This window comes from Salmo salar, chromosome 05 (genome assembly GCF_965601325.2).
Source record: "Salmo salar chromosome 05, fSalSal1, whole genome shotgun sequence".
In the NCBI taxonomy this organism is placed as follows: domain Eukaryota; kingdom Metazoa; phylum Chordata; class Actinopteri; order Salmoniformes; family Salmonidae; genus Salmo; species Salmo salar.
Window position 1 is genome coordinate 15,142,521 of NC_138295.1, and position 16,232 is coordinate 15,158,752.

Consider the following 16,232-nt stretch of genomic DNA (forward strand, 5'->3'; position numbering starts at 1 on the left):
ATAACAGAATAACAACAGAACAACAACAGAATAACAGAATAACAACAGAATAACAGAATAACAACAGAATAACAGAATAACAACAGAACAACAACAGAACAACAGAATAACAACAGAACAGCAGAATAACAGCAGAATAACAACAGAATAACAGAATAACAACAGAACAACAGAATAACAACAGAATAACAACAGAATAACAACAGAATAACAACAGAATAACAGAATAACAACAGAATAACAACAGAATAACAACAGAATAACAGAATAACAACAGAATAACAGAATAACAACAGAATAACAACAGAATAACAACAGAACAACAGAATAACAACATAACAACAGAATAACAACATAACAACAGAATAACAACAGAACAACAACAGAATAACAACAGAATAACAACATAACAACAGAATAACAACAGAATAACAGAATAACAACATAACAACAGAATAACAACAGAATAACAACATAACAACAGAATAACAACAGAATAACAGAATAACAACAGAATAACAGAATAACAACAGAACAACAGAATAATGAAAGATCAACAGAACAACAGAACAACAGAATAACAGAATAACAACAGAACAACAGAATAACAACAGAACAACAGAATAACAACAGAACAACAGAATAACAACAGAACAACAGAATAACAACAGAACAACAGAATAACAACAGAATAACAGAATAACAACAGAACAACAGAATAACAACAGAACAGCAGAATAACAACAGAATAACAGAATAACAACAGAACAACAGAATAACAACAGAACAACAGAATAACAACAGAACAACAGAATAACAACAGAACAACAGAATAACAACAGAACAACAGAATAACAACAGAACAGCAGAATAACAACAGAACAACAGAATAACAACAGAACAACAGAATAACAACAGAACAACAGAATAACAACAGAACAACAGAATAACAACAGAACAACAGAATAACAACAACACATCAGCATCAGTCACTGTGTTTATCTGTTTACCCAGTAGAACTGGACTTGTCTAGGTTTACATCCTAAATGGCACCCTATATCCTACATAGTGGACTACTTTTGGCCAGAGCCCTATTGGCCTGGTCTATGCCCATTGGGCACACACTGGTTAAATCAACGTTGTTTCCACGTCGTTTCAACAAACGTTGAACCAACGTTGAATAGATGTTGAATTGTAGTCTGTGGCCCGTTCCGTTGGCTCTGGTCAAAGTAGTGCACTATTTAGAGGATAGGGTGCCATTAGGGATGTAGATGTGGTGGTAGTAAACAGTACTGACAGAGTTCAGTCATCCTTCAACCCCTCATTAAAGCTTGTCACTCTCTCTGAGCAGGACATTGCTCTCTCTCGCTCTCCTATCTCTCTAGGGAAGGGAAAGGGAGGAGGATGGTGGAATAGATTCAGCTGTTGGGTGTTTTGTGTTTCCTGATTGAACTAAACTGTTATTATGTACCTCCTCTGTCCTCTCAGCGGCTGTCTGGTGAGAAGACTATGGCAGACCCAGCGAGTGTGGGAGTGTCTACAGGAGAGAACAACAGGGACAACAGAGAGAAGGGTGATAAACTGTTGCTTTGGATGCTAACATGGAGATTTATATATAACTTTCACCTAAATTATTCAGCGTGTTTCTATGTGTTTTATGTGTTTGTATGTGTTTGTCTGTGTGTGTGTGTGTGTGTGCGTGCGTGTGTGTGTTTGAGTGCGTGTGCGTGTGCGTGTGCGTGCGTGTGTGCGTGTGTGTGTGTTTGAGTGCGTGTGTGTGCGTGTGTGCGTGTGTGTGTGTGTTTGCGTGCGTGTGTGTGCGTGTGCGTGTGCGTGTGTGCGTGCGTGTGCGTGTGCATGTGTGCATGTGTGCGTGCGTGTGTGCGTGTGTGTGTGTGTGTGCGTGTGTGTGTGTGTGTGTGTGTGTGTGTGTGTAGGTAAGGTGAAGCGGGGGGCTCTAGCAGCAGGTCGTAAGATAACACGTATCATCAGTTTCTCCAAGAGGAAGCACCTCCTACCTGGCGACGCACGCCCCCCCTCCCCAGACCCTCGACGAGGTAGGACCGCCCCCTCCACTCCTCCTCCAGCTCACCTCTCACTCCTTCCCTGAACTATTCTATATCCTTTCTCTCTCTTTCTATCTGTCTCTCTCTCTCTTTCAAACCTTTCCACATACTTACACACACAAACAATGAAGCTAAATTCATTAAATATGACTATAACCTACTGATAACAGCAATGATACAGTCCTCCTCTCCTCTTTCCCTTCCTCTCCCCTCCTCCTTCCTCTCCTCTCCTCTCCACCTCTCCTCCCTAGGCTACCTGTCTGTGTTGGTGAGCCAGGTATGGCAGGACCAGTGGTGTTGTGTGCGTGAGGGTTTTCTCTACTTCCACCCTGACAGAGGAGACCCCCGGGCCTCCCTGGCCCCTCTACCCCTCCATGGGTGTGAAGTGTTCCCAGGACTGGGCACCAAACACCTCTTCACCCTCAGGATACTGAAGGGAGGCACAGAGGTGGCTGCATTGGAGGTAATATACTGTACATGCAACAATACGGGATACAATTCATGGCACCGTACATTTCAATACAGTACTTCAAGAAGTTTAGCAATTTAGAATACAGACTCATGTCTTTTCCATGTGCTGGTAAATGTCAGAATGTTTGTATAATAGATCTGTCTAATCTGACCATTACCTCTATTTCTCTCTGTCTCTCTTTCTCTCTCTCTCTCTTGCTTGCTCGCTCTCTCTCTCCTCTCTCTCCCTCCCTACTCTCTCTCTCTCCATCTCCCTCCACCTCCTTCCTCCTGTAGGCGTGTAGTTCTGAGGAGTTGGGGCGATGGCTGGGTGTTCTGCTGGCAGAGACAGGTACAGCCACAGATCCAGAGTCACTACACTACGACTATGTTGATGTGGAAACCACCGCTAAAATCAGAGATGCCGCGCGACACTCTTTCCTGTGAGTCAGAGAGAGAGAGAGAGAGAGAGAAAGAGGAATGGTGGAATGACGTGTTTGTCAAATGTTTCAGTCTCTCACAATCACATTTCACAATCTCACACTTTTTTCTCTCTCTCCCTCTCTCTCTCCCTCTGTCTTTCGCTCTCTTCCTATCCCTCTCTCTTTCTCTCTCCCCCTCTCTCTCTTTCTCTCTCTATCCCTCTCTCTCTCCCCCTCTCTCTCTCTCTCTCCCGCTCTCTCTCAGGTGGGCCACATCTTCTAGTAGCACTTCCACTGACTCCAGGATGTATGACGAGGTTCCCTATGAGGGAGAGCAGGTGGGAAAACACACACACGACCAGCTGGGCTCTATGTATGAGAATTACTCCCAGACAGGAGGGTTTCCTCTGAAGTGCCGAGAGGAGCTGTGTGAGTGTGTGTGTGGGGGTGTGTGTGAGTGAGTGAGTGAGTGGGTGTGTGTGTGTGAGTGGGTGAGTGAGTGTGTGTGTGAGAGAGTGAGTGAGTGCGTGTGTGAGTGCGTGTGTGAGTGCGTGTGTGTGTGTGTGTGTGTGAGTGCTTGCGTGCGTGTGTGACTGTGTGCGTGTGTGACTGTGTGCGTGTGTGAATGCGTGCGAGTGTGAATGTGTGCGAGTGTGTGTGAGTGCGTGAGTGTGTGCGTGCGTGCGTGTGTGTGTTTGAGTGCGTGCGTGTGTGAGTGCGTGCGTGCGTGCGTGTGTGAGTGCGTGCGTGTGTGACTGTGTGCGTGTGTGAATGCGTGCGAGTGTGTGTGCGTGTCTGTGTGCGTGTGTGTGTGTGCGTGAGTTTGTGCGTGAGTGTGTGCGTGCGTGTGTGAGTGCGTGCGTGAGTGTGTGTGTGTGTGTGAGTGCGTGTCTGTGTGAGTGCGTGTCTGTGTGAGTGCATGTGTGTGTGTGAGTGTGTGTGTGTGTGTGAGTGCGTGTCTGTGTGAGTGCGTGTCTGTGTGAGTGCGTGTCTGTGTGAGTGCGTGTCTGTGTGAGTGCGTGTCTGTGTGTGCGTGAGTTTGTGCGTGAGTGTGTGCGTGCATGTGTGAGTGCGTGCGTGAGTGTGTGTGTGTGTGTGTGAGTGCGTGTCTGTGTGAGTGCGTGTCTGTGTGAGTGCGTGTGTGTGTGAGTGAGTGCGTGTGTGTGTGTGTGCGTGCGTGTGTGAGTGCGTGTGTGTGTGATTGCGTGCGTGAGTGCATGTGTGCGTGCGTGCGAGAGTGAGTGTGTATGTGAATGCATGTGTGTGCGTGTGTCTGTGTGAGTGCGTGTCTGTGTGAGTGCGTGTGGGCATGTGTGAGTGCGTGTGTGAGTGCTTGTGTGAGTGCGTGTGTGAGTGCGTTTGTGAGTGCGTTTGTGAGTGCGTGCGTGCGTGTGTGCGTGTGTGTGTGCGTGACTGCGTGCGTGACTGCGTGCGTGCGTGAGTGCGTACGTGCGTGTGTGTGTGATTGCATGCGTGAGTGCGTGTGTGAGTGCGTGCGTGTGGTGCATGAGTGCGTGTGTGACTGCGTGAGTGAGTGTGTGTATGTGAATGCATGTGTGTGTGTGCGAGTGCGTGCGTGTGTTTACTTTTTCTGCTGCTCTTTGTTGATGACTCTCATAGTCCTCCGTTCTTTTCCCTTCACCCTTCTCTTCTACAGCCTGAGGAAGATACCGGACCAAAGCAGAGGTCCAGTTTCTCCACTAAATACTCTGCTATGACCAGACCTGGTCTGTCCCTGAAACACACAGGCTCCAGTAAGACACACACACACACATCCCACTAGGCACAGACATCATTTCAACGTCTAGTTTTCATTTACATTTGGTTGTCAACTAATGTGAAGTCAACGTGAAATCAACAAAATATTTCACCAGGTCATTAAAAAATGCCAAATACCCTTGTCTTGATGACTTTTTGCAAATCCAATCAGTTTTCCACATTGATTCATTGTCTTCACATTTCATTTCTTTGCTGAATGAAGTTTTTTGCCCAGTGGGATAGCTTATTTCCTTCTCTGTCTGTCACTTCAGAGCCTGTCTGTCTGTCTGTCTGTCTGTCTGTCTGTTCTGTCTGTCTGTCTGTCTGTCTGTCTGTCTGTCTGTCTGTCTGTCTGTCTGTCTGTCTGTCTGTCTGTCTGTCTGTCTGTCTGTCTGTCTGTCTGTCTGTCACTTCAAAGCCTACCGTCTGTCTGGAGAGAAAAGAAGAGGAGTGGATGGAACCTGAGATTTCTGAGAAAACCTCATTAGCTTCGCTGCTGACATCTCTCTCTCTCTCCCTCTCTCCCTCTCTCCCCCTGTCTTTCTCTCTCCTACTCTTTCTGAGAGAGAGAGAGAGAGAGAGAGAGAGAGAGAGAGAGAGAGAGAGAGAGAGAGAGAGAGAGAGAGAGAGAGAGAGAGAGAGAGTCACGTCTTCTTCCCATAACCTCACCAGGTCTGACCTTTCACCTCCCCCCAGACGCCAATCAATATGGCCTCTATGGGAAAACACGAGCGGAGGAGGACGCTAAACACTACTTGAAAGAGAAAGAAGAGCTGGAGAGAGAGAGGGATAGAATACGGAACACTCTGCTGACACTGAGACAAGAGAGGAGAGAGGTGAAGGAGAGGTTGAAGACTGCCTCAGGTAAGAGGGGTCAGAACACGCACGCACTCAAACACACACACACAAAACAGATCTCAGTAGGCTACAGTACCTAACGTACCTTCAAAATATAATCAGCAACGCTCTACCACCCTCTACTGGAGGAACTATACAGGTGCTCCCTAATCAATTTCCTCTGTTTGTGTGTTCCTGGAGCAGAGGAGCAGAGGGGCGCCCTGAGTGAACGTGTGTCCCAGCTAGAGAAGGCTTGCCGTGGGAAGGAGAGTGAGAGGGTGGACCTGGAGCTCTGTCTCACCCAGGTTAAAGACAACCTGCAGAAGAGTCTAGCAGGAGGAGCTCTGGGGGCACCTGGGGAGAGCAAACCCTCCAGCAAGGTACAACACACACAAATGTGCTCATGCATGCGCACACACACACACACATAGACCCACCAGCAAATAAGTAATCAGTGGTGCTAGTGATTTTAACGTGTGTGTCTCAGGTCTATAGCAGACCCTACTGCTCTGGATCTATACCAGTCAGCTGTAAGAAACCTCCTGTCTACTCTTCCTTTAAAGGAACAGTCATGCAGAAAGCCAAGGTAAGTGTGACAGACACACACAGTTTATCTGGGTCCCAAATTATGCATCTTAGAGGGACGCAGCTTTAGCCTCCACAGTCTGTCACTATCAGCCAGTTCCATCATCAGGCCACAGTCTGTCACTATCAGCCAGTTCCATCATCAGGCCACAGTCTGTTACTATCAGCCAGTTCCATCATCAGGCCACAGTCTGTCACTATCAGCCAGTTCCATATTCAGGCCACAGTCTGTCACTATCAGCCAGTTCCATCATCAGACCACAGTCTGTCACTATCAGCCAGTTCCATCATCAGACCACAGTCTGTCACTATCAGCCAGTTCCATCATCAGACCACAGTCTGTCACTATCAGCCATTTCCATCATCAGGCCACAGTCTGTCACTATCAGCCAGTTCCATCATCAGGCCACAGTCTGTCACTATCAGCCAGTTCCATCATCAGGCCACAGTCTGTCACTATCAGCCAGTTCCATCATCAGGCCACAGTCTGTCACTATCAGCCAGTTCCATCATCAGGCCACAATCTGCCACTTCACTATCAGCCAGTTCCATCATCAGACCACAGTCTGTCACTATCAGCCAGTTCCATCATCAGACCACAGTCTATCACTATCAGCCAGTTCCATCATAAGACCACAGTCTGTCACTATCAGCCAGTTCCATCATCAGGCCACAGTCTGTTACTATCAGCCAGTTCCATCATCAGGCCACAATCTGCCACTATCACTATCAGCCAGTTCCATCATCAGGCCACAGTCTGTCACTATCAGCCAGTTCCATCATCAGGCCACAGTCTGTCACTATCACTATCAGCCAGTTCCATCATCAGACCACAGTCTGTCACTATCAGCCAGTTCCATCATCAGGCCACAGTCTGTCACTATCACTATCAGCCAGTTCCATCATCAGACCACAGTCTGTCACTATCAGCCAGTTCCATCATCAGGCCACAGTCTGTTACTATCAGCCAGTTCCATCATCAGGCCACAGTCTGTCACTATCACTATCAGCCAGTTCCATCATCAGACCACAGTCTGTCACTATCACTATCAGCCAGTTCCATCATCAGACCACAGTCTGTCACTATCAGCCAGTTCCATCATCAGGCCACAGTCTGTCACTATCAGCCAGCTCCATCATCAGGCCACAGTCTGTCACTATCAGCCAGTTCCATCATCAGGCCACAGTCTGTCACTATCAGCCAGTTCCATCATCAGGCCACAGTCTGTCACTATCACTTTCAGCCAGTTCCATCATCAGGCCACAGTCTGTCACTATCAGCCAATTCCATCATCAGACCACAGTCTGTCACTATCAGCCAGTTCCATCATCAGGCCACAGTCTGTCACTATCAGCCAGCTCCATCATCAGGCCACAGTCTGTCACTATCAGCCAGCTCCATCATCAGGCCACAGTCTGTCACTATCAGCCAGTTCCATCATCAGGCCACAGTCTGTCACTATCAGCCAGCTCCATCATCAGGCCACAGTCTGTCACTATCAGCCAGCTCCATCATCAGGCCACAGTCTGTCACTATCAGCCAGTTCCATCATCAGGCCACAGTCTGTCACTATCAGCCAGTTCCATCATCAGGCCACAGTCTGTCACTATCAGCCAGTTCCATCATCAGGCCACAGTCTGTCACTATCAGCCAGTTCCATCATCAGGCCATAGGGGTCTAATGGTGTCCTAGCAGTTAAAGTGAGCACCTGAGGAGAACTCACAGAGGAGAACTCACAGAGGAGAACTCACAGAGGAGAACTCAGCGTGCATGTAATACATTTAAAGTGTAATACACAAAAATATTTAACTGTTGATTTTCTTTGCAGGAATGGGAGTCGAAGAAATGCGCTTAGGGCATATGGATGTTAAAGCAAGATTGGAGATGATTGGAGGCATATCAGAGAGAGGATGTGTTGTTCAGATGTTTGTAGAGATATGGACGAAATGGACAGGTATTCAGGATATTGTGCCAGTGTACAGAAAGGATATTCATTTACCTTGATAAACGACAGAGAAAGGGACATTGAGAGATGTAAGAATGTTCCATAGAACAGGAATGGAAGACAATGGACATGGAAGGAAAACTCAGTGATTTACTGTATGTGATGGGCTTTAAAGGGATACTTCCAGATTTTGGCAGTTTAGCCACTTCCTAGGTCCATGCTACGGTAACTTCTCCTGTAGACTTACAGTTATTTCACTAAAGTTAGTTAACAAGGGCTCCAGAACCTACCTTCAACTTCCTTCAAACTACACACAGAGACATACAAATGGTATCCATGAGTTCATCTGACTTTGGGGAAGTAGATAAAAGTACTTAAACCTTTACTGAAGTGGGCTAAATCAGGGTCCCACAGAGTGTTTCTTGGTAGTCTTAAACAAATCTACTTTGAAACAAAAGTATACACCTCACACACATAGTTATGGGCTTAAAAACACACACCTCACACACATGGTTATGGACTTAAAAAAAGAAGACATCTTTACCATGTCAGATACAGACTTAAAATGTATTCCATTTTGAGTTTGCTTCCCAGTATTACACTTTATATACATAACAGAGGACTGAAATATAACAAAACTGTTTGACATAGAAACAATGGATTTAAAAAAATTAATAAATTGGAGATTCCGCCCATCAGTCCAATTTCCCGGTTGTCGTAGGAAGGGGAAGCGGACCAAAGTGCAGCGTGTGTGTCGTTCCACATTGTATTTACACTGTGAAACTATGCAATACATAAACATAAACTAAAGAATAAAACAACAAACCGTGACGCAGAGGTGAAACATTACTCAAAAACAATCTCCCACAAACCCAGGTAGGAAAAAACCCTACTTAAGTATGATCTCCAATTAGAGACAACGAGGACCAGCTGCCTCTAATTGGAGATCATCCCAAACAAAACCCAACATAGAAATACATAACTAGAACATGACAACATAGAAAAACTAAACTAGAAAAAAAACCTGTCATGCTCTGACCAACTCTACCATAGAAAATAACATCAGGTGCCTATGGTCAGGACGTGACATCCAAATAAGGAACTTTTGTTAGTTGACTGCAGGAAAGGGCTACTTGACAAAATCTCTGATTATTATTTTTTTTAACATAATTTTCTCCCTTTGCCGCGGGAAGTAGGGGTACTGATAGTACTGCAGCACCCGCTGAAAAATCGGATTCTTTTTTTATTTGTAATTTTTTTGTAAGTAGTTCACTGGGCCTTTATTAGTCCTATATTAGCATAACGATATAGCTGTCTGTTTTGTATATAGTAGGATTATTTTCACACTGCACAATGGTCCTTTTTCCCTCAAATTATGAATGACTATAAACAATACAATGACTAACAAAATGGTGCTAATAATAGATGTAACTGTAAATATTATCTGAACAATGGACACCAGGTGCCAATACCTATCTACGGGAATTCACACCGCTGATCATTAATAAAACTCATCAAATACAGTGCCTTCAGAAAGTATTCAGACCCCTTTACTTTTTCCACATTTTGTTACGTTACATCCTTATTCTAATATATATATATATATATAAATCCTCAATCTACACACAATACCCTATGACGACAAAGCAATAACAGGTTTTTAGACATTTTTGCTAATTTATAAAAAATTAAAAAACTGAAATATCACATTTACATAAGTATTCAGACCCTTTACTCAGTACTTTGTTGAAGCACCTTTGGCAGCAATTACAGCATCGAGTCTCGCAAGTCTCGAGTCAGCATCGCAACTCATGCGTTGTCTTGGCTGTGTGCTTAGGGTTGTAAGGTGAACCTTCACCCCAGTCTGAGGCCTGAGCGCTCTGGAGCAAGTTTTCATCAAGGATCTCTCTGCACTTTGCTCCATTCATCTTCGCCTTGATCCTGACTAGTCTCCCAGTCCCTGCCGCTGAAAAACATCCCCACAGAATGATGCAGCCACCACCATGCTTCACTGTAGGGATGGTGCCAGGTTTCCTCCAGACGTGACGCTTGGCATTCAGGCCAAAGAGTTCAATCTTGGTTTCATCAGACCAGAGAATCTTGTTTCTCATGGTCTGAGAGTCTTTACATGCCTTTTGGCAAAATCCAAGCGGGCTGTCATGTGCCTTTTACTGAGGAGTTGTGTTCTTGAGGACCTTCAATGCTGCAGAAATGTTTTGGTAAAATTCCCCAGATCTGTGCCTTGACACAATCCTGTCTTGGAGCTCTACGGACAATTCCTTTGTCCTCATGGCTTGGTTTTTGCTCTGACATGCACTGTCAACTGTGAGACCTTATATAGACAGGTGTGTGCATTTCCAAATCATGTCCACTCATTTGAATTTAGCACTGGTGGACTCCAAGTTCTAGAAACATCTCAAGGATGTTCAGTGGAAACAGGATGCACCTGAGCTCTGTTTCTAGTCTCATAGCAAAGGGGCTGAATACTTATGTAAATAAGGTATTTTAGTTTTTTATTTGTTTATTTGTTTTCACTTTGTCATTATGGGTTATTGTCTCTACATTGCTGAGGACTTTTTTTTATTAATCCATTTTAGAATAAGGCTGTAACATAACACAATGTGGAAAAAGTCAAGGGGTCTGAATGCTTTCCGAAGCCACTGTACCCAGGTCATGTATTTTAACACAAGCAGACCCTCATTTCTGATTGATGTTTGCACTTTACTGAATTATTTCCTACTACCTGGAGATGGTTTATGGGTTGTGATAAATACATTAATAAATACATGTTCTCAGAAGACCAACACTCCCATGTGTGTGTGTGTGTGTGTGTGTTTGTCTGCGTGCATACGTGTGTGTGTGTGTGTGTGTGTGTGTGTGTGTGTGTGTGTGTGTGTGTGTGTGTGTGTGTGTGTGTGTGTGTGTGTGTGTGTGTGTGTGTGTGTGTGTGTGTGTGTGTGTGTCAGGTGGGCTATTCACAGCTCTCCAGATGCAGGGTCAACACCTGTCTGTCCATTGGGTACTTGGTCAGGTCTACGTCACACAGGATTGAAATAAAGGGTGGAGATCGTAGTGAACTACATTTGAGACTCCGGTTCATTGAAATGCACAAGAAGGAGCATCTGATGTAGCTTGGTCCCAGATCTGTTGGTGCTGTCTCACCAACGACTTCAACAATTTCATAATAGGAGTTGGACAGACAACACAAACAGACCTGGGACCAGGAAACATTCCTTACCCCCAGACACTTGAACAGGTGACTATCCCAGAAATAAAGACAAAGGAACACTCTGTTTCTGCATTGATCTGATTATTTATTGACCAAGTGAGATCTGATTGGCAGATTTTCTCATTTGATTATTGACGTGTAGACTAGGTTAAGGACAGATCTGCATACAGTACTTTATAGGTACACCTGCAGATACTCTCACCAGTCTTGATACATTTCTAGATAATCTGTGATCAGTGTTTCTTCCTATCAACGTCAGCAGAGGATGTAGCAGCATTTAAAATAAACAGTGGTAAACTGGTGAGTTGTTTCCTGTGGTGGCTACCAACACTGATCACAGATCAGTTGTAAGAGCAGTAGGTTTGTTATTAGCATGAGGAAATGAGAACGCAAGAAGATGTATGATATAAATCCACTGCACTCTCCAGTCAATGTAAATATAAGCGGTGATATACAAGTCCACTCCACTCTTCAGTCAACTCTTCAGCCACCAAGCTAACACAGCTCAGTGGAGCCCCAGTTACAGACAGATATGATACCTGCAGTGATACTGATGGCCCTGTCCTGGAGCACAGGTAGGATTCTGTGGTAACACTTAACTTGACACCCAGCGTCATAACACGTTATGATACGGTCATAACCATGTCATAATATGTCAAAACACTGTCATGACACATAGTGTATACAGTACCGTGAAAAAGTATTTACTTGTTTTTCTATATTGTTGATACTGAACATTATCAAATCTTCAACCAAAAGCTAATATTAGATAAAGAGAACCTGAGTGAACAAATAACACAATTGCACAAATAACACAATTTAATTAACAAAGTTTTGCAACACCCAATGCCCCTGTGTGAAAAGTAATTGGCCCCTTACACTCAATAGCTTTTTCAAGCATGAACTGCTCGTTTCAAATCCTGCCATATCTCAATTGGGATTAGGTCTGGACTGTGATTAGGCCATTCCAAAACTTCAAATGTGTAGCTTTTTAGCCATTTTCATATAGACTTGATTGTGTGTTAAGGATTGTTGTCTTGCTGCGTGACCCAGCTGTCCTTCAGCTTCAGCTCACAGACGGATGGCCTGACATTCTCCTGTAGAATTCACTGATACAGAGCAGAATTCATGGTACCTTCTATTAAGGCAAGTCGTCCAGGTCCTGAGGCAGCAAAGCATCTCCAAACCATCACACTACCACCACCACCATGCTTGACCATTGGTATGAGGTTTTTACTGTGCTATGCAGTGTTTGGTTTTCACCAGACATAATGGGACCCATGTTGTCCAAAAAGTTGACTCAAGTTTGCCAAAAAGTACCTGGAAGCACCTGGATGATCCTCAATACTATTGGAAGAATATTCTATGGACAGATGATTCAAAAGTCTAACTTTTTACGACATCTACATAAGTTTCAAAACCCCAAAAACCTACCACAAAAGGCAAAACATTCCATTACACCATACCGTTCAACGGTATATTTCCGTTGTATACATATATTTTTTTTATTACCATATTAAATTATCATTGTAATTGTGCACACATTGATGTCAGACATGCACCTACCCCAATGCTGTGTTTCTGATGACTGGGATGAATGCAGGAGCAGATTTCAGGAGCAGGACAAGACACCCTCTTTTTAACTGATGACTGACATAAGGGCATGTACGTGAGAGGCCTGGGTTATAGGATTATGATGGCCATAATGCTTCTTCACAGTGTCACAAAGCGTATTTTTTTTGTCCAAGTAGTCTCATAACATCTCCTCTGAGAGTGAGCTCCTCTCCCTCACTGTCACAGGTAATTGAGAACGAACCAGACTTTTTACTTTGTCAGAGTTTCCCTAGACGGATCTCATGATAATCAATCCACTTCCTTATCAAATGTGTTTCTGTTGCAGCCTCTCCTATGACAGCTTTCACTATCAGACTGGTAGTAGTGCTGCTGATCTTGGTCACCACGGCCCTCTATCTGCACTTCAACACCACCACGGCCCTCTATCTGCACTTCAACACCACCACGGCCCTCTATCTGCACTTCAACACCACCACGGCCCTCTATCTGCACTTCAACACCACCAGGGCCCTCTATCTGCACTTCAACACCACCATGGCCCTCTACCTGCACTTCAACACCACCAGGGCCCTCTATCTGCACTTCAACACCACCAGGGCCCTCTATCTGCACTTCAACACCACCACGGCCCTCTATCTGCACTTCAACACCACCGCAGCCCTCTACCTGCACTTCAACACCACCACGGCCCTCTATCTGCACTTCAACACCACCACGGCCCTCTATCTGCACTTCAACACCACCGCGGCCCTCTATCTGTACATCAACACCACCGCGGCTCTCTACCTGCACTTCAACACCACCACGGCCCTCTATCTGCACATCAACACCACCAGGGCCCTCTACCTGCACATCAACACCACCGCGGCTCTCTACCTGCACTTCAACACCACCATGGCCCTCTACCTGCACATCAACACCACCAGGGCCCTCTATCTGCACTTCAACACCACCACGGCCCTCTATCTGCACATCAACACCACCATGGCCCTCTACCTGCACTTCAACATCACCGCGGCCCTCTATCTGCACTTCAACATCACCACGGCCCTCTATCTGTACTTCAACACCACCGCGGCCCTCTATCTGCACTTCAACATCACCACGGCCCTCTATCTGTACTTCAACAGGCACCTTCCCCCTCTTCCTTTGCTCTCACCATATTTACTCAATAACTTCTACATCTGCATTGCTTGCTGTTTGGGGTTTTGGGGTGGGTTTCTGTATAGCACTTTGTGACATCGGCTGATGTAAAAAGGACTTCATAAATACATTTCATTGATTGATTGATTGATTGACTGATAGAAAATGCATGCAATCAGCCCAGTTGCATGTTACTGTTCAGACCACTTAGCGTATGCACATGATTATTATTGGCTGTAAATGACAGAAATGTAATTAAACGTGTGTGTGTGTGTGTGTGTGTGTGTGTGTGTGTGTGTGTGTGTGTGTGTGTGTGTGTGTGTGTGTGTGTGTGTGTGTGTGTGTGTGTGTGTGTGTGTGTGTGTGTGTGTGTGTGTGTGTGCGCGCGCCCATACCCAGGGCCAGTTGTTTGCAGGAGTGTTTACCCAGGAGAGAGAATCAGCTGCAGCTGTAACACCAGTAATCTCTTCCCTAATGCCAACTCTCCTTCCCCTTAAGTCAACAGCATAACGTTACAGCTGGCATTGGAGTGATTCATTCCTCTGACAGCCCTCCCCAGCGGTTTAGATTAGAATATAACAGCTTCCCAAATGGCTCCCTTCTTAGGGCACTACTTTTGAGCAGAGCCCATAAGGAATAGGGTTCTGTTTGGGACGTACTGTAGACACAACATCTGCTGCATGTGAAAAATTCAACATGTAAAGGTTTTGAATGAGTCATTCACTTAATGGAGTTTTGTCGGGTACATTACTCTACATGGCAGTGAAACTAAGCAGACGTGCTACCTGTCACTCTCTCTAGTCAGATCCCTTAGAAATAATGTTCTGTACATTTCTGTCCTCTATATGTTCTAATATTAACGTCATTACCATAATGTATGTTCTCATATTAACGTCATTATCATAGTGTATGTTCTCATATTAAAGTCATTACCATAATGTATGTTCTCATATTAACGTCATTATCATAGTGTATGTTCTCATATTAACGTCATTATCATAGTGTGTGTTGTCATATTAAAGTCATTATCATAGTGGATGTTCTCGTGTTGACGTCATTATCATAGTGTATGTTCTCATATTAAAGTCGTTATCATAGAGTATGTTCTCATATTAAAGTCATTACCATAATGTATGTTCTCATATTAACGTCATTATCATAGTGTATGCTCTCATATTATTGACATTATCATAGTGTATGTTCTCATATTAATGTCATTATCATAGTGTATGCTCTCATATTATTGTCATTATCATAGTGTATGTTCTCATAATGTCATTATCATAGTGTATGTTCTCATAATGTCATTATCATAGTGTATGTTCTCATATTAAAGTCATTATCATAGAGTATGTTCTCATATTAATGTCATTATCATAGTGTATGTTCTCACATTAATGTCATCATCATAGTGTATGTTCTCATATTAATGTCATTATCATAGTGTATGTTCTCAATGTCATTATCATAGTGTATGTTCTCATATTAAAGTCGTTATCATAGAGTATGTTCTCATATTAATGTCATTATCATAGTGTATGTTCTCATATTAATGTCATTATCAGTGGATGTTCTCACATTAATGTCATCATCATAGTGTATGTTCTCACATTAATGTCATCATCATAGTGGATGTTCTCATATTAATGTCATTATCATAGTGGATTTTATTACATCAACTGTCCTTCCAGCACAGCTGTCCACACCCACAAATGTTTAATGTATTAAAGTGGATAAAGTGAAAGCATATACATATAATAACATTTAATAACATATAGGGGCTGTTTCCCAGACACAGACTAAGCCTGGTCCTGACATTAAAAGCAAAAATGGATAATCTCCATTGAACATGCTTTAGTCCAGGATCAGGCCTAATCTGTGTCCAGAAATCCACCGGTTTCCTCTTTTTCACTGTTTTTTAAATTAGCAAAATAATGAATAAACTTGATCTGACTTGACATCTTCATGCATATAATCTGTGAATACAGGTTCAACCTAAGACTAAGGCACTAGAGTTGATTACACCACCTTCTGTTTTATCAGTAGAAGGACCATAACCTTTCAGGATTACCAGTTTTCCTCTACTCAGGTTTATAAATCACCAGATGAGGCCGGTTCAGACGAGGCCGGTTCAGATGAGGTGGGTTCAGACAAGGCAGGTTCAGACGAGGCGGGTTTAGAAAATAGTTTTTATTATTATTACAGCTTCAATAGTTTTACA

General features: G+C 44.1%; 1 protein-coding gene across 3 annotated transcripts in view; it reads left to right on the forward strand.

The window, feature by feature from the left end:
- LOC106604262 (actin filament-associated protein 1-like 1) overlaps window positions 1–10,870 on the forward strand; it is a 171,894-nt gene extending 161,024 nt beyond the window's left edge. For 2 of the 3 annotated variants that reach the window (XM_045717926.2, XM_045717925.2), the window contains exons 9-18: window positions 1,489–1,573; window positions 1,938–2,057; window positions 2,318–2,529; window positions 2,814–2,959; window positions 3,204–3,276; window positions 4,596–4,692; window positions 5,369–5,560; window positions 5,738–5,913; window positions 6,021–6,119; window positions 7,948–10,870. In XM_045717926.2, the coding sequence (XP_045573882.1) occupies window positions 1,489–1,573; window positions 1,938–2,057; window positions 2,318–2,529; window positions 2,814–2,959; window positions 3,204–3,276; window positions 4,596–4,692; window positions 5,369–5,560; window positions 5,738–5,913; window positions 6,021–6,119; window positions 7,948–7,974 (1,227 nt within the window). In that variant the 3' untranslated portion in view covers window positions 7,975–10,870. The remainder of the gene's footprint in view (window positions 1–1,488; window positions 1,574–1,937; window positions 2,058–2,317; window positions 2,530–2,813; window positions 2,960–3,203; window positions 3,277–4,595; window positions 4,693–5,368; window positions 5,561–5,737; window positions 5,914–6,020; window positions 6,120–7,947) is intronic. The other variant, XM_045717927.2, reaches the window with a different exon arrangement.
- The last annotated feature ends 5,362 nt before the right edge of the window (window positions 10,871–16,232 follow it).